The 24769-nt window shown below is 43.1% G+C and overlaps 1 protein-coding gene across 9 annotated transcripts in view; it reads left to right on the forward strand.

Annotated features, from left to right (window-relative positions):
* The window catches only part of arhgap23a (Rho GTPase activating protein 23a), a 63088-nt gene that overhangs the window by 29597 nt on the left and 8722 nt on the right, over positions 1-24769 (forward strand). For 4 of the 9 annotated variants that reach the window (XM_053850831.1, XM_053850826.1, XM_053850827.1 and 1 more), the window contains exons 2-16: positions 7997-8200; positions 10602-10626; positions 11032-11124; positions 11973-12051; positions 13672-13726; positions 15485-17036; positions 20275-20430; positions 21362-21473; positions 22177-22216; positions 22438-22575; positions 22765-23073; positions 23145-23206; positions 23421-23539; positions 24152-24270; positions 24535-24687. In XM_053850831.1, coding sequence (XP_053706806.1) covers positions 7997-8200; positions 10602-10626; positions 11032-11124; positions 11973-12051; positions 13672-13726; positions 15485-17036; positions 20275-20430; positions 21362-21473; positions 22177-22216; positions 22438-22575; positions 22765-23073; positions 23145-23206; positions 23421-23539; positions 24152-24270; positions 24535-24687 — 3216 coding nt within the window. Of the gene's footprint in view, positions 1-2259; positions 2377-7996; positions 8201-10601; positions 10627-11031; positions 11125-11972; positions 12052-13671; positions 13727-14173; positions 14630-15484; positions 17037-20274; positions 20431-21361; positions 21474-22176; positions 22217-22437; positions 22576-22764; positions 23074-23144; positions 23207-23420; positions 23540-24151; positions 24271-24534; positions 24688-24769 lie in introns of those variants that run through there. The other 5 variants (XM_053850828.1, XM_053850824.1, XM_053850825.1 and 2 more) reach the window with 5 other exon arrangements.

A 24769-nucleotide genomic window follows, 5' to 3' on the forward strand; every position in this document is an offset into this window, starting at 1 on the left:
CTTTCACAGTTGTTATTCCTCTCTTTGGCTACAGTAATTACAATCCATTGTTGCCCTCTTGCTATCTTATCTCACTCCATCAGTGCTTGTATGGGATGGATTTCACCTCTCTGCAGTCCCAGTGAGTGTAGGAAATATCCCAGATTTAGGCCCCTGCTAACTGTTAGTACTTTGAGTCCACAGTGCGGTTGTCAGGAATTGAGATAATGCAGCGATATCAGCAGAATCATCTCCAGTAACCACTCTGTGTGGGATGCGAGGCAGCCTTGCATGTCAACAGAATCCGCAGCTTGTTTTCCTAGAGCATTGTATTGTCATTTCCCTTCTCAATTGAAGAAGAATCACCAGTGTGGGGTTGAGATTCATCACCAAAACAGCATCTTCTGAAATAAGCTTCAAGTGAGGACTGGATGCATGTTTGATAGATTTGTGTTTGGTGAAGAGGCTCTTTAAAATCCGGACTGTAACTGTCTGGACTACACTTTACAAGCTGGGTCATAAATTTAATGAAACAATGTTCTGTAATTCTAGTTAGTTCCTGCTGCTTTCCTTTACAGCTATTGATACGCTCAATAACTAGGGAGTGATAGCTGTCACTTTAAAAGCATTTTTTTTCCTGTGTTTACTTTCAACCAGTGATGCAACGGTCACAAGTATGTGACAGTTAACGTCGCCTGGCCTCCGTCCCTCCCATTCTCCCTCCGCTCTCCATATGTCTCAGCCAAGAGCTTACTTCAGGTGTATGCTCCTCCTTTGGATTGTTTTATAAATCTACCATTGAGGCATTTAAAAACCAAGGATTAATCTTCAGTGAGCTCCACATCACTAGTTGAATAGGAAAAATGACAAATGTTTCTGTCATCACCGGGCCTCCTGGTGGACGCAATTGGAACATTCACGTCTGTTCACAAACTATGTATCAAAAACCATGAGATTTAGGTGATCGGAATGATTAACTGATGTTTCATGACTGTAGTTCCAGTGCTGCTTGTTTATATCGGTGTCATAACGTGTGGCCTGGTGCCCCTTTTATTCTTCCGAGGGAATCAAATGAGCGGCCGAGGACAGACGAAGGGGGATGCGAAGAGCCTCTCTTGCGGACGTGCTGCAGAGGCAGCGAGCCGTGTCGTGCTTTCAGAATTAAGGGCACAGCTTCACTGCTTCTTAGTGCCACTGTATCTTTAGCATGAACCACCCTCTGATGTTTGCTCACACAAACCGTCCGACTGGTGAGGGGGGTGCGGACACAGCTGGGGCGCTGTGATGCTCTGAAAGTGCATTCCTTTTCATTGGTATGATTTCCATGGCTCTTACCATATTTGGGCTTCCAGAAGCATCTTTAATTCAATATTTGTAATTATTTAAAGAAACAAGAGGTTGGCAATAAGGCTTTTGTTTATCATGTTGTAGCTGTCTTTTGCTTTGTGCGCGTTGGTGGTGTAAAAAGAAGGAAAATGTATGTTGCAAACACTTGATGAACGTTGTTTTCAAACTTTAGATTTGAACTTTATTGTCCCGAAATGTGGCGTGTTGCATTTGTTTGTTTGCTTAGGTAACCTCAGCTTACAGTTCTGACCTCATGAACCTGTCAGTGGCTGTCTTAATAATCATTTGTACATTTGTACATTGTACAATTGCACAAAACTAACAAGCAATGCGCAGTATAAGTTCCCAGAAATATTGCCAGTCTCAGCACCAGGTTTGTTTCTTTCATACCACTGAATGGGTTCTTAATGTTGGATCGATTCTGTTGACGTTGATTCGTAATGTGTTTGTTTGTTGACGTCATGGCTGGGTCGTCTCAGGATTAGTCAGGGTTCTATATTTACTGTTGGAGTTGTCTGTCTGTCAACTTTTGTAAAGCAAAAAATATTCCTGTGACAAGGACAGTTTTCCTCATGTCATTCCAGTCTACACTATATCCTGTTGTGATCTGGAGCAGCTGCTCCTGCTACACTTTGCTGAAGGGCGTCCGAACTGTAGGGCCACATCTGTTCACATCAGCTTGTGGTTGAAGTCAAACAAAAGAAAAGTAGAGCATGTTTTGCTTTTTCCTGGTTCTGAAGTGGAAAACCCTGTTTAACTGATGTTGCGTCACCACCTGGAGGCCCAGTTTCAATCAACAATGGCGTCGGACTGGTTTTTGCACACACATTAATATTGACTCAGAGGTGTGTGCAAACACACCAGCCTGCATGCCTGACTCATTAAACATGATTTTTTTTTTTTTTTCAAAGTGAGTTCAGCATTTGAACTTGTCTGTCCAAGGGTTCGGCGCAACATTCTTGCTCTCAGTTAGGATGAGAAGATGAAGCCTACAGGTCAAGGATGCACTTAGACTTGCAGCGGTGGTGGAGCGTGTCGACCGTGTGGCCGGTGAGTGCAATGAACGACCAGGACGAGATGCTTGCGCCATTGTTCACCAATCCTGTGTCGTCCCGGCCCGTCGCTGCGGCTGCAGACATCGGGATTAAAAGCTTGTCAGCGTTTGTGACATCCCCAAAGCTCCACTTTTCAAACAGGTTGCAGCTCTCAGCTGTTTAGAGGCACTTTATTGTTCGGACCGACCAAGGGTTTAGCAGGAGTCCGACTCCGACCAGACGCCGCATTCCTCAGAGCCAAGAGACTTTTGTAGATGAACGTTCTTTTTTGTCGTCATCACTTTAGGTCTCATTCTTATAACAGTTAAAGCAGCATCCGCTGTTAAACCTGACAAAGGGATATGTAAATTATTTTGAAGGAAGCTTCATCTTCTCCCTCGCAGGTTCTATGGCTTGTGTATTTTTGTAACAACGATTCATCTGCAGATGTGTATTTCACAGTTTACTTCTCCATAATATCACAGCTGATCTCTTCATTGGTGTCAATGTTGTAGACATAATACATAAAAGAAAAATATGATATCAAGAAGAGGAATATATGGTGCTGTTGGATTCAATTTACAGAATCAGTGGGATTATTTCTCGCAAAAACAGCATGTGTTCCATTCACGATGCCTTAAAATGAAAGTCTATACTCCTTTAAAGTTTAACAACATGACATTTAAAGTTGACCATACTGTTGAACGTGTGTTTTCTTGAAAGACGGGAATATAAATTAATCTGGAACATGCAGATCGGAGGAATAGGTCGGAAGCTAATGTACGAGGAAAGGCATGGCGCCTGTTACATTTTGCATCCGAGCCGTGAAGGAGGATGGTTTCGCTATTTAGCTGAGAGAGAGAAGCTAATGATAAAGATGCTAAAGACTCTTAAATAAATGTAAATATGATGTTCTGCAAACAACTTGGACTGTTTCAAGTTCTGGTCCCATGGGCGATAGAGTTTGATCAGCAAGTGTTGGTGTCTTCATGTTTGTGGAATATTCATGGAATGCTGACTTATGCATGCAGCATGTGTCAGACTGTGATGCCATGTAAAGTGGTTTTGCTCACCATGCTAGGAAATATGACCGATTAAAAATACATTAGTTTTTCTTAGCCAATATTGAACCACTTTCGTCTGACTGGAGAAATAGTGAATCACTTTTCTTACTTTACTTTCACTACTTTTCCAGTACATTTTCTATGCTCACTGAGGACTTTAGTCTTCAGTTTCAATAAACATTACATTTAATTTAATAACTGATTGTTATATGCCTGTACGATAAATTAACAAGAAGATTGGTTAGTTATTTTTTATTTCCAATACAGTAGAAATGATATACTCTTTTTGTCATCTTCTTCTTTGGGGGAGTGCTATAGAATAGCAATAATTTCTATTCTATTCCTTTGCACCACTTTCCTTTCATTATTGAACTTGGGATGAATGTTTTTTTAAACACTTTAGTGCTTGTTTTTTAGAGCCACCTTGCTTCGATAATCTCCACATTCAGCACTGTCCTCAGCTTGACGTAACTGATCTAATATTTGCTCTGAATAAAATTTGGGCCGCTGGCTACCGTGACCTAACATGTCATGTGTCATGAAGATTTTGTGGTTGACCTGTGTATTTGAGCATAAGGATTTTTTTTCGTCATTTCGCCACACATCATTAAGCAGATGCTTAGGGGGGGATTTGAACTTCTTGTAGCGTCGGAGTCAAAATTGAAAGTTCATTTTCTTGTCTTTGGTGTAGAAATGACATTAAACTAGGAGGGACACGTTTGGATTTCAACATTTTTCATGAAAAAAAATCCCCAGTGGTGTGTAGGAAATGACAAATGTCTTCTTTTCTTAGCACAACAAGAGCGAGGTTTCCCTGGTCAGAGCCATAAACTGCCACAGGAAGTCAAGTATAGACTGAGAAACCGCAGCAAAGTTTCCTAGTGCCTCGTTGGCTTCCGCCCCTTGGAAGAGGCCTTCCGCGTGTCAGCAAGTCTCAAGTCTTAGAGAAACGTTAGCTGACAAACTGGTCTCACCAAGGTGACAGGTCGGATGAGGGACTTTAATGTAGATGTGGCGACGTGGACTTGGGCAGGGGGAAGCACGTAAGCCGCGTTGAAGGATGGACCCAGTCACTGTGTTTTGGGTAATCACAGGGTTTGATATTCCTGGTGTTGGGAGGGGCCATGTGGTCGAAACCGGCGTGCTGGAGCCTGTCCCCGGCTGCGGCCTGATCCGCCTCCTACCCTCCCTCCCTCTTCCACTGCTTGTATTCCTCATCCTCCTTGGTTCATTCACTCTCTCCGCGCCTCGGTTACAGTGTGTGTTCCGACTTGTCTGAGCCAAACCACTCCTACTGGTACATATTTTCCCCTTTCACCCTCCTGCTCCGTCATGTCCTCACGCAGACCACCTCTCCCCAAGGCTGCTCTCTTTTAATCATTTTAATTTGGCACGTCCCCATGTCCTACATGTACGTCTCTATTGAGCTTTCATCTTATGTCAAGACCAAGTCTGCATTTGTCCACACGGTGGTGAAGCAATTGACATTTGGCAATTGGTTTTTAGAGTAGTTTGAATTTGAAAATTAAAGACACTTCTTATTGAAAGTGGGGAGTGGATGTGAAATAAATGTACCGCGATTTATTTTCAAGTCAATGTTGGCCCTGTCGCTTGGTGGCTATTACTCTCAAATACTGGTGCCTTCTAGTTGTGCTCCAAACTAAGAAATTCCCCTCGTGAAAATTGGAGAATCCCCACCACCCCGCAATCCAAGATGGCTTCCACCAATGTTAACAGGAAGTAGAAGTTGAATCACTGAAATATGCCGAAAGAAACAAACACAATTTGTAAATCAGTTTCTAAGTGTACTGTGGCAAATGGAGCGCAATCATCGTAAACTTGTTTTATGACTCCAATATCTGCGGTGCGCTAAATGTGTGGTGTATTTTACCTCGGAAGTCGGTGCTTTGACCTGGGAAGTGACGTCACTGCCAAGCTCAACAGACATCAAGCTACCGAAACCATTGTTAGCACGTTCCGGGTTATACTTCACATATACATGCTGTATATGTGAAGTATAATATTAATATTACACTGCAGAAATACTTCTATATATTCAGTATGCCTCAGACAATGTAATGCTTTCAAATGATTCCGACAAAATAAAGCCAAATTGGAAGTCGAGTATACACAATATTACAGGAGGCGTACTCACTGTTTATACTCAGCCATCTTGGATCGCGAACACGGGCGAGAATTCTCCTTCTTTCCAACATCAGGTGATGTCATTGGGGCTCCGATTTCCCTCTTCTGTTGTACCTGGAACACAACAATATGTTAGCATAAAGGCAACATGCATTTTAATGCCAGTCCATTGGTTATACCAACTTGCTTTTCAGGGGCATTAAATGTAGGCTTCTCTGCACAGACATATATTTGTGAAACATCTATGAATGCTTTCTAATTGAGATGCTATGCATATTGTTGGTGATTTCACACTTTTTGTAGCCTATTTTCATTCTTCATTGTTATCCAGTTAGTCTATATTTGTTTTTGCACCGTGGAAAACCTACTGGTTTAGTCAGTGAGTTAACTTCACTGGCTAACTTCACTGCCTTTCACTGAGGAAATTTGTACATATATTTGTGACTGTTTATTTGACAGAGGTCTGCACCGTCACATGTCCATGTCTCTGTCTCATGTACGCCTGGATATGTGTGCAGACCGATGTGTGAGAGCACGCATGTGTGTGTCTCATTGCGTGTGGGTGTCAATGATGGTGAAGGAGAGCAGGAAACCTGTTTCTTCGGGGGCACTACTTGTAGACTACACTGTGAGCAGAACAACACACGTTGAATGTTTAGAAAATGAAGCCCTGTAATATTTATATATTTGTGAAATTTCCCAGCAATGATGTGTTCTGGGTGAAAAACTGAAGAAACGTTAGTTTACACTTCTCTTTTGAGCAATTGAAATGGTGTGAAGCAAAGTCAACAGACCAAGTTTACCATTCTGGCAGTCCGTGTTCACAAGCTGTTGGTTTATTGAAAACCTCAGACTTAAAGACGTCAATCATCCTGTCCGCTCCTATTATAATGCCCGTTATTGAGGTTAGTCACTGGCAGATACAGTTGATATAAGCAGAACTAGGTTCTACGTTTTTTTATTTTTATGTTCACACTTTTGAAATGCTGGTGTCTCAGCAGTATCTGGTGATTCAGTGTCATCCCAGTCTTTTTCTGAACATATTCAAGTAGCATCTTCGATGTGTAATTTTTGTATCCTGTTCGTGGTTCATCACTGCCCATGTAGTATTGTATCCACATGCAGTGTTAACACGCTTGCTCAGTCCTTGTAGTATCCCTTTAGAATCAATGTTTATCAATACTCACTGTGATCCTCGTGCTAGGAGAGTAGCCTGTCTGTGGCGTTATAGTGTATTGATGGTAGGAATTAGCAAGTCAATCTTGATGAATATTGATCTTTCAGGTGTCAACCTGTTGGTATGTATGAGTTTCATGTGAGATTTTGGTAATGCTAGAAATTAAACAATGCATGTGCCTACTGTTATCCCGCTTCTCCATCAGTACCCAGTAAGGAATTGCTCTGTCTGTTATACTTGCATTACAACAGTTCAGTTAGTTCCTGCTGGTGAAAACTCAAGGTGTTATAATACAATAAATAATATGTTATAATAATGAGTTTTCTGCATTATTTCCTGTGGTAACTATGACTTTACAACTGCAATGACACTGTAATGACACTGTAATGACGGGAATGTAGATGATGAGACAAGCAATGTGGTGGCTTTCTTAGCTGCTGCACATGCACCTACTGTAGCTTTGTTGAGAACTAGTGAACACCTGAGTTAATAAAAACTCAGCACACAAAAGTATCACCGAAATGAATCAATTCATTTTACAGTTCTTTTAGTTATTTATTCGTGTCAATGTTTGATCGGATCTCTTGCGTTTGGTCATCCTGGATTGTTGAAGCCAACTTGACATGTGACGTGATACGCAATTCTCCAAACATGGGAAGCTGTTGACTGATTCAAATGAATGCCGTGCTTCATTGGGAAATAAACTCCTTGGCAGAGGCGTGCACGTCTGTGTTTTCTTTCTTACTTGATGTTTACATTACACATAGCAGTCAATGAGTCTGATTGGAAGTGTTTTCCAATTTGACTGGGAACATGTGCGCTAGAGAAACTATACCACACGGACTCGACCTCACTCCCGCCTGTTTGGTCAGGTGATTGTGTTTGACTGACAGATGTGGGTTGTCCGGCCAGCATGGGGGTGATATTTCTCACGTGTGTGTGTCAGCTGAGCTAGCAGGGCTTGTTTACGCAGCCTTCCTGGATGAGGTATTTAGAGGGAGAGTGGAACTCAGTCCAGGTTCTCCTCCCCAATTTTCAAGGTCATTGTTGTGGGTGAGTCTTTGTTGACCTGGTGATCCTCAGTGTCTGATAACAACCTCTGTTGTCTGTCTACAAGTCATTGTTTTGAGGTGACTTTTGTGATCTCATGCTAGTCAACAACCATAAGATTTGAGAAATAAAAATAAATAACATTAAAATAAATAATTTTTCAAATAGCTGTAACCATCTCTTCATCTGTGTGTTTACAGGCTAAGGGGCGTAGGGATGCTCTCTCCTCCACAGGGGACAATCCTCGGCCCCCCATGGTGGCCCGGCCAGGGAGAGAGGGCCTTGGAGTGGGCTGGAAAGGCCCAAGGACGCTGGTTCTTCAAAAGAATTCCCAGGGTTTTGGTTTTACCCTCCGTCACTTCATCGTTTACCCCCCTGAATCCGCCCTTCACACCAACCTTAAGGTGAGCTTATATAGAAAGTTTTAGCCCTTATAACTCAGGACAAACTGACAATCTGTCCATCATCTGGCAGCTTTACCATAAGATGGAGAAGTTGAGCATTTTCCTTCATTTATCGTTTTGTGCTTTTGGCAGACGTATGGTTTCAATTTGACATAAACTGGTTGAACTGAAATCAGTGCCCAGTGCAGACAGAGGCATCACAAGCTTCTAGGATGAATAGCAAGAGCGTGACAATAAAGACGCGTCCCATTTGTTTGCACTTTTATAAAGTCATATTTAAGTGGACTGTAATTCATCTGACACAGAATTTGTGTTTTACGAAGTTTGAGATTAAGGACTCACCCCAGTACAAAGAATCCAATAAACTATTCTGTAATATTTTTTTAGATTTTAGATAGATATTTTTATTGATGTATTGTTATAGAAACAAGCAATGATCACAACATTTTTTTTCCAAACCGCAATAATAATAATAGTAACAGTCAAAACAAATTCACTTGTGTATAACAACCCTTATTTTATATAAAACATATGAGCAGTGGTACTGATGCAGCATTAGGGGGCTATTTGAATTGACTATTGCAGAGGTCCTGAAATAAACAGAGAAGTGTGGCATCTAACCATTCATAAATTGCATTAACACAATACTAATAAGATTATCGATAGTCATTATAGTAACTTATACTCTTTATAATTGTTCTGTTTAAAGAGTCAGAGTGAATGAATTCATCATGCATGACAGATTCCGATCATTGTGACTCAATCGTTTTCCGTGATGCGTGGTTTACATATGAGCCTCTTGTTTGGTGAATTTCAAGCATCCCATGTTTTGGAATGTGAGCCCACGAGAGAGAGCGAGTGCTTATTTAGCTGGCTGTGGTGCAGGATCTGAGGGGCAAACGTCTCCAGATGTGAAACTGAGGGATGTGGACGCTCGCTCGGGGTGCGGCCACTGAAACAAGACCCCTATTATCATCCTGCCACCGCTCCATCCTGCAGCTGCACTCGGACAAACACTCACTGACTGAATAAGTTCTGTTGTTTTGGACTGGTACCACTCGCTGGCAGCCTGCGAGCAGTACCTATTGTCCTGTCCCGGCACAATGGGCCCACTTCTGTCGGACTCTTTGGCTCTATTTCTGTCCCTGCCTCCTCTGCCTAGTGGGTCACATGCTGTTTTTTTGGGACAAATCAGAGCCAAATCAGGAGCTCTCCCAAGTGTGCCACTATTCGAGCCACACTGTGTGCATGACCCAAATAAGCACTCATTTCATGGTCTTCAAGCGTTTTTAATTATTTACGGCAGAGGAAAGGAGAGATGAACTCAGGCGCTTAGTGGAGCTGAACCGGAGCTGCGTGTCACAGGGATGCACTGAAGCCCACTCACTTACTTGTTGAGTTAGAACATCAAAAACTAGACCGGGATGGACAGTCGCATTTTGTCTTGAGATTCTGCAAAGATTTCAAGTGCTAAAATATTGGTGGTAACTTAACCGGTGTTAAGTTTTCTTGTAAGTTTTCAAATATTTTTTCATCATTTCTACAGTTCCGCATTTTAATGAATGTGCAGTTTTCTAGTAGGTAATTCCATTGACAATCTGAAAACACTGTTCTGTCACCAGACCATTTACAACTTGTTTCTTGATATAGTTTAGTTTATAATTTTTTACTTTATTTTATTGTGTGACATTATAGAAACTGCCACTGTCAATGCCCTTTTGAAACCCAAGAAAGATTTTTCATGGTGATATTTGAGATTACGTCAAATTTGATGGGGGGGGGGTCAAGTCAGACTCTGGGGTCAGCACCTCTTCTTTCTCTGCCTCTAAACCCCCCGCCATTGTCCCAGCAGTTAGGAATGAGCCCACTCAGCGGCGGGTAAAGCCCGGCTGCAGCCGGACCACCGAGCCCTTCTCCCCTCAAACTGTCCACTCAGCTCAGGACATGTGCGCGTCTGCTTGCATCGGTGTGTGGAGGTGATCGCACTTGCCACAGTCTTCATGATGTCCAGTCCATGTGGACTTTGACATCTCAAAGTCAGGGTGTGTGTGATGTCATGATCATACCTGTGTGTGGACTCCTGGGTCCAAATCTGGGCTTACCACCATTTAAGTTACCAATAATTTTCAGGTGCACAATATGATTCTTCTATAAATTATTGCTTCTCTTATTGTACCACATTGTGGATCTGAAAGTCACAATGCATTTACACTGTTTTATATCAGTCAAAACAAAGTTTGTGTTGCATGTTAACTGAGATTCCACTCTGCCTTTGTAATAACAAACTTGTCAATCTAAAGACCTTCTGTAAACATGTCTGTATGTGTACACATGCTCTTTGCGTTGTGATTATAATTCACGTCGTTGATGACTGTTTAAATCTGAATTTTGTGTCTTGCAGGATGAAGAGAATGGCAATGGGAAGGGTAAGCCCGCGTCTTTCCTCCTTTCTTTTTAGCATCCATTGATAACAAAAAGGTCATGAGGGCTTTGTCTGCGCAGCCGCTTTCTGCCCCCTACAGGATATTAGGCGAAACTGCATGACATCCCTTTAACAGCCAAATAACTCAGCATTTGTCTATATGTTACACTGCAATTCCCCAGCAAAAATCTGCTTATATCATCCCATTTATGAATGGGAAGATGAGTCTCTCTCCGGAAAATTCATTTGACTGACAAACTGTTTAGCGACTGCTGTCTCCAAATAATGATTCATGCGTGTCGTAAATGCACCAGAAACGTTCTGTGATGCCGTCGTGAATGTATTGTCAACATAATAACTTCTGCAGACGCCATAGGACTTTCTCAATTTGAATTGACTCCCTTCGCAGGGTTTCAACGAGGCAAGCTGGAGCCGATGGACACCATTTTTGTCAAGAATGTGAGGGAGAAAGGTCCGGCGCACCAGGCGGGACTATGCACAGGTGAATTCCCTGCATTAACATACTGATTTGTTTTGGAAATATGGCCTGTGAAAGGGACTGGTCATGTGACGCTGCAGCGGAGGAGAGTGTAGGATGGCAATGTTGGGAAATGTACTGGTATGACAGGTGCATTTGAATGTGACTGAAGTGCAGGAGCTCTGAAGTCACGCAGTTCAGACACACCTAACATGCGCCGTCACTTTGAGAAAGTCAAACACTCTCAAAGGCTGATGTGTCAGCACACAGAGTGAGTGAGCATAACCATAATGTTCTCACAGCTCTTCTGACTTTTGAGCTGCAAATTGATGTTTTTGAATATTAGGGTCAAGCGAGGTCATGATTTATCACACAAGCTATCAACAGAGCTTCTTCACACATCTGCCTTTCTGCTCTTCTCTAATAACGTGAATGGACACACAACCTGCTGTTAAAACACACAAGCCTTCAAACACTTCAACACACACACCTTTGCCCCCCAAACACACACACACTCTCTCTCTCTCGAGCCTCATATAAATATTTATACATCTATAAACAAGACTTCAAATATCTGAACTTGTTTTTAATGCATTTTTTTAAAATATAGTTTCATTTAAATGTATATTATTAATTTTCATACACACCAGAACTGCTTTTCTTTCAGTGTTTTTACGTTCCCTAAACAGATTTGATCATGAATTATATTTCTGTGCTTCTGTCTCATGAGTGAGATACAGTCATTTTCTTCTTGTCTTTGCTAATAATATTTGTGAAATACAGAGAACTATCTTTGGGATTGCACTCTATTGATTTAGCTCTTGCTGTGACCCAACTTCGGTGATGTATTTGAATCCACTTTGTTATTTCAGGGGATCGGCTGGTGAAAGTAAACGGAGAGAGCATTCTGGGAAAGACGTACTCTCAGGTGATCGCCCTCATTCAGAACAGGTGAGACCTCAGCCTGGTCAGAGTTGTTGTCTGTGTGTTTGCCTGACAACATGCATGCACCTGAGAGAAAAGAGTAGCCCGAAGCCTCATGCTTGACGTGGTCTCAAACCAGATCCTGTGATGATGGAAGAGACACTTTAGCTACTTAGACCAGTGACAGGACTCACTTGACTCATCCTGCACCAGCAAGCACGCTACTCTGGAGACTCTGAACTGACAATACTACGTCTTATTTTTTGAACTCCACACCAACGTTAACACTGTTTACGTGTACTTTTATCTGCTCTTCTTTTAGAGACATTTAAGTTTTTAATTTTCAAAACTTATGTTTATATATTTGTTCACAAAACAAGAGTGCAAGTGAATGCAGCAAGTGATGTGCTGATGAGGCTTCATGAAACAGTGTCCTCATTTTCAGATTTCACTAGATGGCACTCTCTGCTCTAAAATCTTTGGAATTCAACTACCATTTATGTGACACCAAATATCCTGTTTGAACCAAACAGAAACCTGATCAGCCCAACACTAGTTTCCAGATTGCAAATCAGGTTGCAGGGTCATGCGAGGATGCTGGTATCATGTGTGAAGTCAACAGTTGAATTCCATGGCAACTGCTGCACGTGTGAAGAATAGAACGCTGAGCACAATGAGACAAATAAAGTGCATGCATCTATCAATATCTGTACTAGATCATCTCGCCATTTTGGGGCCAAATAACACACTACTACTAATGGCAGTTCATTGCTTAGCGTTTGACTCTTGTTCTTCCTTATTTGAGCCTCTGTGATGGTTAATCTGCTTCAGTGAAATGTCTAAAGTTTAAATTTAAATGCATAAAGCATCTGCTGAATGACCTGTAATGTTACTGTCATGTAATGTAAGGAATTTAATGTAATTTAACCTGACTTGGTCCTGTTAGCAGTTCTCTTAAACATATTGTCTCTCATCTTAATACGGAATCCCGTTAATCCTTTTGAGATCTTTGTAATCTGGAAACTGGAGTGTAATATTTCGATTCATACTCATTTATTAGTGTGAACTTTTTTTTATTTTTGTTGGCTTGTGCACAAATGTATGAAAAAAAATATTCAGGTAAAAAAAGTTTTTTTCTTTTTTTGTTTATGTTTTTGTCTCCACTTGAAGTCAATTTTAATGTCTACGCATAACTTATGTTTGTATTAAGATTCAGGTTAAAATTAACCAATCCACACTTAAGTGAGTCACTCTGCTGTTAGAGAGACACAACACGCGTGAAATATCTGGATATTAAGAATCAAGAGTGACTCCAATTGGATTATTGAAGACGTGGGTTGTTGTTCCCTGTATTTCAGCTGCTAAATCCCTCTATTACAATAAAAGCATTTCTCTTGTGCACATTTATGATGGCGACAATAGAAATAGCATTTTTGTAAACAGCTGTCTTATTTATGTTTAGTGTAATTTAACCGATCTTCGCTGTGACAGTTATTTCCAGTAAAAAATAATGACTCAGGGACATTTTGAGGCTCTCAGGGATTAACCGGATTTACACGGAGATAATGACGTACACCAATTGATTCTGCGAAAGGGGATTATTTAATCACCCGACTCATGTTTTTCTCTGCTCCGTTTGTGTCGCAGCGAGAGTGTGCTGGAGCTCTCCATTATGCCCAAAGATGAAGACGTTCTTCAGCTGGTAAGTGTGAGGATTTCACCCCCGCCCTCCTCCTCCCTCGGCTCCCCTGCTCCTCCTACACACATGGTGCATTATTTAAGCAGGAGACGGAACCGAGCCGAACCAGAAATCGGCCCATTATTACTGAAGAATGCTGAGATTGCGTTGGAATGTCTGCGAACTGACTCAGAGGCCGCTGGCTGTGTGTTTACATTACAGCATGTTCGTCAAAAAGCCATCCTGACCTGCTGAGCGTCTTATGCACACACACTGCTCTATGTATATTTGCAGGTTTATTGGTCTTAAATTTAACTTTAATATATCAATGCTGAAGGCATAAGCAAGCAGAGCTATTTCACCAGCAACATCTCATGCGGTACAGAAGGCTCCATTCATCTAGTTCGCTCAGTGGCATGAATGGCAGAGCAGCAATGATCATTTAAACTTATTGAACATTCCCATCTCTCAGAAGTCATTCTGGGGTCCCCCGACCTCAGCTGAGCCTCTGTGATCATTCCGATTAGCTACCAAGCCTTTGCATCAATAGGAGGACCGGAAATATTTATAAAACATCTCTCTTATACTTGCCATTTAAGAACCTCATCGACGAAACATGAATTAACCCCAGACGTGCACTTGTCTGTGTTGACACTCCTCCCGGACTGCTGCGCCTGTATCTGCTGCATTCCACGCATGACATCAGCTCCAGTTGTACCTCCTTCCACTCGCTTAGGGTGGAGTGAGACCGCGAATGAGTTTGGAACGATCGCTGCCGCAGAGAGAAGTTATAGCACAAGTTATGGAATACATCTGAAGCGAAGGAGGAATACGCTTTTTCCCCATGGAATAATGAAGATGGAGTATCACTGAGGGTTTTGGGTCTAGCTTTTATCCGCCTGGTCACACGACAGGCTTTCAATACAGGTAAAATAGCTGCTTATTATTCAGTCATGTGAGCTTAAGCCTGGTGGCAGTGTGTAGGTCACTCACTATCATGTGAAGTTGTTTTGTAAATACTCATCTGAATTCACTGCGGTAGTGAACATCCTGCTTTTGGGTGTTCACAGTTGACAGCCTTGTGTGGTAGTGGCATTTGCTCAAGGCACTTTATTCTGTTTGTGTTGAGCTCCAAGGCCTTGAGGAAAAACTGTTGCAACGGTGCCGTGTCTGTTCAAGAGCGTTGAGTTGCACAAATGTAAAGGCGGAATTTAGGCAGTCAGGTCTCCGTTTTGTAAAACTCATTCTAGATAGGAAGTTCGACAAACGTGTGATGTTGAATTAAAGTGGACAAACAAGTCCATGAGCCTCGTGAACCAGAAATATTTCGATTTCCAAGCAGCAATAATTCTTGGGGTCACTTGTGTGCACACAATCATTTGTCTTATTTTTGAATTATTTTTAAAATATCAATCTGTCCACTCTGTGTGTGGCATTACAAAACAAGAGTGTATTCATTGCCAGCATTTTCAGTCTCATAAACTTTATATCCATATGTTGAATATACAGAGTAATTATTTGAAAGCACAATTGAATTGGAAAAGATCTGTTTTGAAACCACGATTGTGTTATTTGACACCATGTTTAGTCCAATAATTTATGTTATTGGATGAAGAATTGGATTTCATTCATCCACATGAAAGATACACAAACAAACAGCAAAAAAATGCATTGAAGAGACATCAGGGTGAATTATGAGCTTCTAAAAAGTGGCAACCTTTTAAGTCTTAAAACCAAACTGTTCTCAAGTTCCTCCTGTCCTTTCTGTCCTCTCTTCAACAGGCATACTCCCAGGATGCCTACCTGAGTGGCAACGAACCATTTTCTGGGGGAGCAGAGAACCTCCCTCCACCCCCTCCCCTCTGCTATCCTCGGGCAAAGACTACATCACCATCGGGGGCTCCCCCATCGGCGCCTATGGGCCAGAACCAGCTGGATAACTGGAGTCGCTGGCCCGGTTCTTCTAGTGCTTCGTCCCCCCTCGACAACCGCTCCACTGTTGGAAGTCCTGCCAGCTGGCAGGAAAGTCGCTCTGGAGAGCCAGGTGGTGTGGGTCACAGCAGCCCTGCCCACCGAACAGAAGAGATCCAGTATGGCATGACCAGCCAGCAGCCACAGGGACAGACCAGGGGGCGCTCTTATTCTTCTTCGTCCTCATCAGGCCCTTTATCCAGCCCTCTTCAAGTCCACTATCCCAACCATCACTCTGGCAGCTCCACACGGAAGACCAGCTCAGTCTGGAATAGTCCCCCTCTGCCCCAGATGAGTCAGAGTCGAACAGAGCGATGCCAGCAGGCACTGTCAGACTGGTACTACAGTCAGGTGCCTGAGCGCTCAGGAAGGAGCATCCAAACCCGTCATCGCAGCTACTCTCAGGACCGGCTTAGCGATTCGCGGCGGCAGCGGCAGCAGACGGGCGGGTGGCCGCACAGTGCCTCACAGGACACTCTACTGCTCCAGCAGTCTGGACCACACGGCGAGCCCCACTGGTCCTATGGAGATTGGGAAGGGGGCGTGGACAGGGGCCACGCTTCCTCAAACTACACTCGAACTCGTTCTGAAAACCTGCTAGCTCAGTATGATCGGCATGGTCGCTCATTGGAGATGCTGGACCGAGCAACTGGAATGGTTTCTCCTCGATTTGAAAGGCCGTCTTGGAACCAGCCTCCAAAACCTCCTCCAAGAACTGTTACATACCAAAGGGATGGGGGGCATTTCAGTGCTCCACAACCGAGGCCCAAGCCTCAACACTCTCAATCACATTCTCAACCCCAACCTCAGCAGCAAGCAGCCCCCCAGAACAGGCGTCTTCCTGCTGGGCAGAGCATGGATGACCAGCCAGTTGGCTACCGTAGTTACAGCCCATCTTTTTACCGAAAGACTGGTCGCATCATGCAGCAAGCGCACTCATTCAGAGACCCTTCATACTCTGGCCCACATTTGAACTGGAACCCTGCTCCAAAAACAAGCCCCCCAGAGAGCACCCCTTCACCACTTTCTGCCTCAACCACGACACCCGAATCCCAGGACAAGGTGTATCGGCCTACTAATCACGAGAGGGAACGGGGTCCAGTAGAGGCCGAGGTGGTGGCACAGACCCAAGAAGTAGTGCTGAGGCAAAAACCCCCAACCGGGCGAAGAAATGCCTACGGCATGCGTCACCCCCACTATGCGTTGCCCATAGATGGCTTGGAGCCGTCACTATTTTCCACTGACCCACAAGAGTCCTTTACTGTTCCGGAATCCACAGGGGATGCAGCCCCCCGGAAAGCAAATGGAAACCTTGTCCCACTAACCGTGGAAGACGACTCCCTTGCATCTATCCCTTTCATAGGTAAGTGCCCAGACTCCATCTTTGGGATCAAAAGTGTCAGCATTGTTTTTCGTGTCTTCTTCTCTCACTGAGAATTTCAGAGACATAGACACGTCTTCTTTCCAGTTGTCTGGTTCAATCATGAGGCGTGGTCACATGACCACAAACCTGCTTGGTACTACCTAGTGAAGACGCAGTGAGACGTACGAGACGTGAGATGTTGACTGACCTCCATGACTGGGGGAGGTCATTATACGGATCACAATAATGTTGGACTTGTTGACACTCACTGTCAGCTCAGAAGTGAACAAGGCTCATTCATGGGCCCCAAAGGAGTTTTCAGGTGGTGTTTCTTAAAAAAAACCCCAAAGTTCTTATTTGGTCAAGCACTTTTTAAAAAGCAACTGTGGATGACAAAATGTCCTGGGTCCAGCATGACCAAGACCGAGTCTGAATGCAGTCAGGACAAGAACCAAGACCTTGAAATTGTGGTCTTGAGTCTGGTCTCCAGTACGACAACACCACTGAATGCTGATCCAAGTAAGCCATTCGGAATTCATCGCGTCTCCGTGCTGCCTCCAGCCTGTAAAGACAGTAGTTGACAGTGATCATCGTCTTCCTCCAGAGCAGAACAATAGCAGTATTGAGTGCAGTCTTAGGCCAGGGGCACAGAGTCGCCACACAAACCTTGTGGAAAGAATAAGAGGGTGCAGTGTGAGGCTCTGCTGATGTAGACAGGCCTCTTCCTGTCACAAATGTCTGATATCCCAAAAGTGGCAGGAACAAAGCTCAGTGGTGGATCTTGACAGCCTAACACATTTATGTCTTGCAGTTTCATATGTGAGACTACTATAGGAAAATGACTCACTATTATATTATGAATTTAATAGTCGTCCACGGGGTCCGAGTTCACCACTTGACAAGATCATTTTATTGAGCTTTATAAACCCAAAAGTCATTTCATGAGTCATCACATGAGGGGAAAAAGTCGGAAGAGCAGAAGCCTGGTCTGTGCGCAGAAACTAGCCCAGTTTCAGTTTGCTGCCATTAAACGAGTCTGGACCTGCGACTGCGGCGGCAGGTTTCTCGTCAGTCAGGTGAAGTGAAGAATGCGTTCTGACAGACAAACACGCAGTGAGAAAGAGATGCCTCGCGGCACTCTCACCGCTAGTGTTTTTGTTCTTTAAATTACAACCTCTGGTTTTAATATTCAGTTGTGGAATTCTAGTCTTATTTTGGCCTCAGACAGCATTTGTATGTCGTCGACATGTTGTTCAGGTTAGGTGATACCAGTCGATATTAGACTCCACGGCCACTTTGTTTCATCCATGAAGACAAGCTGCGACACGACTGACACGTAGTTGCTGCCCTCACAACTCCAGCATGCTTAGAAAATCTAAATATTTCAAGACAACTTTTTATGGTTTGTTGTGGAAAGCAGTTTAGCTTCCTACCTGTCTGTATACTGGAATCAGAAGTTTTGTTGGGACACATTATAGAGAATTAAATGGTGACATTACACTACAGTGAATTATAAGAGGAACGGTCACTGAACTGAGAAAGTAATGTTGATCTTTTTCTGATGTATGGGAAGTTATTTTGCGTCTTTAATGCCAACAGTTCTTCTCATGAGGGTGAAGAGCGAGCTGCAAACTTGCTATTTAACAAGGCCCACTGGGCACTGAATACCTACCTATACCTAATTTACCTAGTTATGTTTTAAGTCATTTTTTGATAATTATTTATGGTATTACACCAATAATGGTTCTGTCAATAATTGCATAACTGCATTAATGATATAAAATATAATATATAAAATGTCACTCTTCTCAACAGGAAGTGATGTGAAGGATTCTTTTGTTATTAACCTATATATATATATATATTAATGTTGTGAAGCAAAAATGAATTGGTCTGCAGCATAGTTTACCTCTTGCTGTCAGTTCTTTGTGCACAATATCATTTTTTATGTAAAATATATTGATATCACTTCAATTTAAATGAGATTTTCTTGCATCGTATTCAGCGGAAATTCCTGCTGTAATCTGGGATAGAAAAAATAGTTGTCTATAAAGGTTGCAGTATGTCCCTGCTCAACCTTTTTTTTTAACTGAACGTTATTGTAATTTGCATTATTTAGAGTACTATATTACATTATAGTTACTTATATGTATGGATCGTGTTTTTTTTACTGATAGTATATACATAATTATTTGCAAAAAACATATGTATAATGCGATATTCAGCAGCATTAACATGAAAAATAATAATTGTGGTCCTTCAACAGTTTCTACTTTTTGTTCTAGAATCTTCACTTAGCAATGCAACCTGTTTAACAGTGATCCATGTCAGCTGTCAGGATGTCGGCGCTCTCCACTGGTCCGTCTCAGACTCGCTCAGTTAATGGCTACTTTTGTTAAAACCACAGTCCGAGCTATTTTGGATCCTGCTGTAAACAGGCAGATTCCTCATCCCAGATGGGGAGAGAAGAGGCGGAGAGGAGGGAAAAAAACACAAGTACTGTGGTGTTTTCCAGTGTGGTGCTTCCCTCTACTGTCCGCAGAAGAAAAGTCTCACTCTTGCTTTTATTTCCTCAATTCAATTTTATGTTGCTTGTCAGCGCATCCGGTCACCTGACCTTTTTGCATGAAACACAACATATATTCAAAGTGGTGACACACTGGATTTAGCGAAGTTATAAAGGTTTTCCCTTCCACCCTTTTTTCTTCTTCAGGTCCCTCATGTACGTATTAAAAGCGCTACTGCCATCTGCTGTCCATTTGCTCTCATTTCATTCGTAATCTTTCTCATGAAATGACTGAAAATACAGGACAAATATAAAATATGGGACGATGATATTGGGGTGTTATTATTAGACTGTGACTCACCAAATAATCTGCTAGCTTGCTTTATTAACAAATGCTGTTTAAGTTCTGTACATTTGTGATCACCTTCTTTTTAAAGGTTATTATTTATTAATACACTGATGGAGCTGTAGCATTATGACCACCTTTGTTCTGGGTCTGTAGTGGGTTCATTTGACAAATTTAAATGTTTATTTTTATTAAAAAAAAAAGTCAACAAAATGAGAAGTTTGCTGTAAAATGAAAGGGTCATAATGTTATTGATCAGTGGTTTGCGTTTGATTTGTTCATGTGTGACAGTAACTCATCTTCCCTCTGCCCTATCGACGTCCTGATTCCACCGTGTTCCTCCTCTAACACCTAACCCCCTCTCCCTCCTCCGCCCCCTCCCGCAGATGAGCCGACCAGTCCAAGCGCTGACTTGCGCGCACGCCATGTGCCGGCGTCCTCAGTGGTCTCCAGCGGCATGAACTCGGCACCGGCCGTGGTCACCAGCCCCGCCTCCCCCACCTTCACCTTCCCCGTCAATAGGCTTTTCTCCCGTGACTGCAGTGAGTTCCCGCCCCTTCCCTCCGGTCGCATCACTCGCATGCAGAGAGAAACTGACGTGATACTGGATGTCGACTGCCGCCTTGTTGCATTGGTTTATTTTTGGGTTCACATTTTGCTGCGAGATGCATCAAACCTATGGTATGGGGGTCGGGAGAAAGCTGCACATTCAAATTACAGAAAGTAACTTTACGCCAGTGGAGTTTCTTAGTGTCAGGAATTGACCTAGGAGGTAAGGTAAACGGGAAGTAATACAGACCAGGAGTCAGAGGACTTCCTACCTACTAAGCACCTCGAACAAACCAATCCTCCTCTCTTACCTTGAATATTGAAACAGAGAACTTCAGCAGTAAAATCTCCTGCAAAACGTAAATATTCTCTTATTTATTGCAAGACGTAAATCTAAACAAACTTTTTGTACTTAAACACTTCAGTCATCTTTTATTATTGCTGGAAGCGGTGTCATGTGCAAGAAGGAGACAGCCATGTTTTCATCTGTCTCACTGCCGCCGGTGCTCCATGTTGAAGCTTAAAAACGAGAAACAGATCGTCCTTTTTTCCGATCCTTTTTTCCGTCTTCGATGTCCTGATGTTTCAGTGAAACACCTCAGAGGATGCACAAGACTACACATTTTGATAGATTCCGAATATTTGTGGATTCGTGCCGGAATGTTTTCGTGTCTTGTGCATGCAGGATCTGTGAAACTGTTTTTACATTTGCACCATTTTAATCCGATGCCTGACATTTGTGTATCGAGCTGCATGCCAGTGGTACCACTCTCACCCTCGCACCCCCACCTCCACCTGTCTCACCCTCAATCCAATGCCGCGAGCATCTGGTGATTGGTGTCTCATCAACATCCTGTCTTTTGTTTTCTTTTTCCTTTTCCTTCTTTCATCATCTCGCCGCTCATCCGTGGTGTCACGGAGCAGGCAGTATTAAATCCAGTCGCCGTTCCTCCTATCTTCTAGCCATCACCTCCGAGCGCTCCAAGTCATGTGACGAGGGACTCAACACATTCAAGGAGGAGGGGCGCGTCTTCTCGTGAGTACTGCAGCTTAGAGCTGCCCTTTTGATGCTCTGTCGGACACTGCTTAGCTCTGCAGATAACAAATGTTGGGGAGTCTCACTTGATTGTTTCGGCTTGGTTTTTAATGTTAAGGACACCATATGTTTTAAAAGCTCAGAATTTGTTTGATATTCTCTTGTTTATTGAAAGTACATTTTATATACCTCCCAGGCCTCTAAAACGTATATGAATGTAAGTTGAGAGGACTAACGTCACTTCTGCTTTCAGTCTGGTTGCTTTTATTTTACATGGAATATTTTCATACAAGACAAACCCACACACGTCATTTATAATCGTATTAAGCGCCGGTCCGCAGCATTGTTTTTGAAGTACACTGAAGACAAAAATGCTTGAAAGTCTTAGAGCGCCGTCTATTGGACTGAAAGTCGAAGACGTTTTTGTATTCCGCGTCTACTGTATTCTTCCAGAAGTAATGATTCAAAAGAAGCAGTGAGGTTTATATCAATCGCAGCTTTCAAATAGCGAAACAGAAATCACTTTCAAACGAAACAAGAATTACATTATTAAATTATGAAGTCAAATTATTTGACAAAATCATTTCATGGACTAAACCAGATTCATCCATGTATATCAGTTTGGTGTCCTGGAAATGAACTAGCATGTGAAAAGAGGTGTTACGAATGTTGTTGTGAATAATAACTATTGTCTGTTTCACAGGCGGCTACCAAAGAGAGTCAAGAGCTTCTTCACAGACGGGGTGAGAACTGTTGACAATGCTAATCTAAATTCAAAAGATTGTCGTATTTTATTTGTTTACCTGGTAATTTTAACAAAAATATTTTCCAAAAAATTGTAAAAAGTTTAAAAGTTACATTGCAGCGACTCTGTGCCAAAAATGATCACATGTGTTCATACAAAACTGGACTGGAGGAGTGAAGCTACATCTGTGGAGTTTGATGTCGACTATGATTCTTTCAGTCTCTGGACAATATCGGGTCGGCAGAGGAGGTGCGGTCCAAGCGCCATTCCACGTCGGAGCTGGGAAACATCATCTACAGTGATGTGCTGCGAGAAGGATGGTTGCATTACAAACAGATCCTCACAGAGAAGGGCAAGGTGAGTCAAGTCAGTGCCCCGTTGAGTCGAACATTTGCTTTATTTTCACAAGCCAACTCTCACTAAAATTGTTCATTTTGAACTGAATTACATATGTTGTTCTCAAACCTCAGATCATTTCAAGTGATGAACTCTTCCATATTATTATCACGTGACTTCTGACTCCACCGTTGCTCCTGTCCTCCACAGAAGGTGGGGAGCGGCATGCGTCCATGGAAGCGGGTCTTTTCCGTGCTGCGCTCCCACTCGCTCTTCCTCTACAAGGACAAGAGGGAGGCGGTGCTGAGAGGCGCCACCATTGGAGGAGGCGCCGAGGACGAGCAGCCCATCAGCATCCGCGGCTGCCTGGTGGACATCGCCTACAGCGAGACCAAACGCAAGCACGCGCTGCGACTGACAACGCAGGACTTCTGCGAGTACCTGCTGCAGGCGGAGGACCGCGACGACATGCTGGACTGGATCAAGGTGTTCCGAGAGAACAGCAAGACAGACAGTGAGGTGAGAGGATGCGCCTTGTGACCTCTGCGTGACCAAAGAGAGTCGTCTCTGAATCACTGGTTTTCTTGCAGGAGCTGGGCTTCACCCGACAGGCGCTGATCAACAAGAAACTCAACGATTACAGGAAACAGAGGTGAGTCACATGATGTTAACCTTTTCACCCTTTAGTCAAATTCAAATGAAAGTCTCGAGGAGGAAGTTTCACTCGTTACATGTGAGTCACATTGCTACGTGAATAGTAATAAAGATGATAAAAGATCTCCATATTGGTTTTGGAAATGCCATCGACCAAAGAGTCAAGAGACCTGAAGGAATGTCTCAGCTGACTGGTGTCTCTTCTCCTCCAGTCCAACTGGGAGTAAGCCTGATTCCTCTCCTCGACTTCCACGCATGAAGCCCCCCTTCCTGATGGCCAAGACGGAGAGTGCTCTCGGGGCTCCGCGGTCCCCTAAACCAGAGAGCAAAGGTGAGGGCAACAGCACTGAAGGATGACAGAGGAGTGTCAGAAATGACTTGGTCAAAGGAGCAGTTAGTGGAGACTAGTTTGGAGACAACATCAGGGAGGCCAGGCTCCTGGGGCGGAGAGACAGGGAACATGATGGAAGTAAAGCAGAAGAGAAAGACAGACAGTTAGGATGATGTACGTGATAAAAACAGATATGAAGAGGAAGGACGTGAAGGTGGAGGAAGCTGATTTATACTGGTAACCCCTGATAGGACGTGCTGGAGCACGTCATTTGTAAACAACACTCTCTTTTATAAACACAATTTACATTCCAATTCTCAGATGAAAGTCGATGTGAAAAATGTTGTGAATTATTTTAGTAATTCAAGCAGAGTAAAGAGCATAGTAAAGGCTTAAATAGAATACACAACTTTCCAAGTCTATTGGTTTTAACATTTAATTTTTACAATTTTGCCTCATAATATTACATTATTTAGTAACACATTTGCTCCATTTCTTGGTGATATTATTATATGTATGGTTATTTATTATTTAATCAAGTGTATTGCAGTATTTATGCAGCAGAATCGAAATGAAAACAGGTATTCTGATGCCTTGTTTGCTGCACTGTAGATGACGGTGGACCGCCGAAGTCTCCGTGGGGAATCAACATCATGAAGAAGACAAAGAAGGCGGGGCCCAAAGCTTTTGGTGTGAGGTTGGAGGAGTGCCAGCCGGGAGTCAACAACAAGGTAAGTCATGACATGTCATGTCTGACTGGTTGGGTTTGGATCATGAGGGCCAAGAAGTGGTGATGGGTTTAGGAGGTTCATGAAACCATGCCCTTGTTTTCAGAGCCCACTAGATGGCACTCTCTGCTTTAAAATCTCAGGATTTCGACAATTTCACTGACATCTGGCATCATTTTTAAAGTGAAAGTGGCGTCAACTTTTAGGACTGATGTTAAATGAACCTTACATCTGGTTCGGTGAGTGATTCCCTCCCCCTCCTCTTAGTTCATCCCCCTGATCGTGGAGATCTGCTGTGGTCTGGTGGAGGAGATGGGTTTGGAGTACACAGGGATCTACCGTGTCCCCGGGAACAACGCCATGGTGTCCATGCTGCAGGATCAGCTCAACAAGGGAGTGGACATCAACCCTACAGAAGAGGTAGGTGCCAGCATGAAATGGAAAGCAAAGCACTATGATCAACAAAGGACGTATGATAAACATCCTCATGTTGTTTGTTGTC

This window comes from Synchiropus splendidus, chromosome 19, assembly GCF_027744825.2.
Source record: "Synchiropus splendidus isolate RoL2022-P1 chromosome 19, RoL_Sspl_1.0, whole genome shotgun sequence".
In the NCBI taxonomy this organism is placed as follows: Eukaryota; Metazoa; Chordata; class Actinopteri; order Syngnathiformes; family Callionymidae; genus Synchiropus; species Synchiropus splendidus.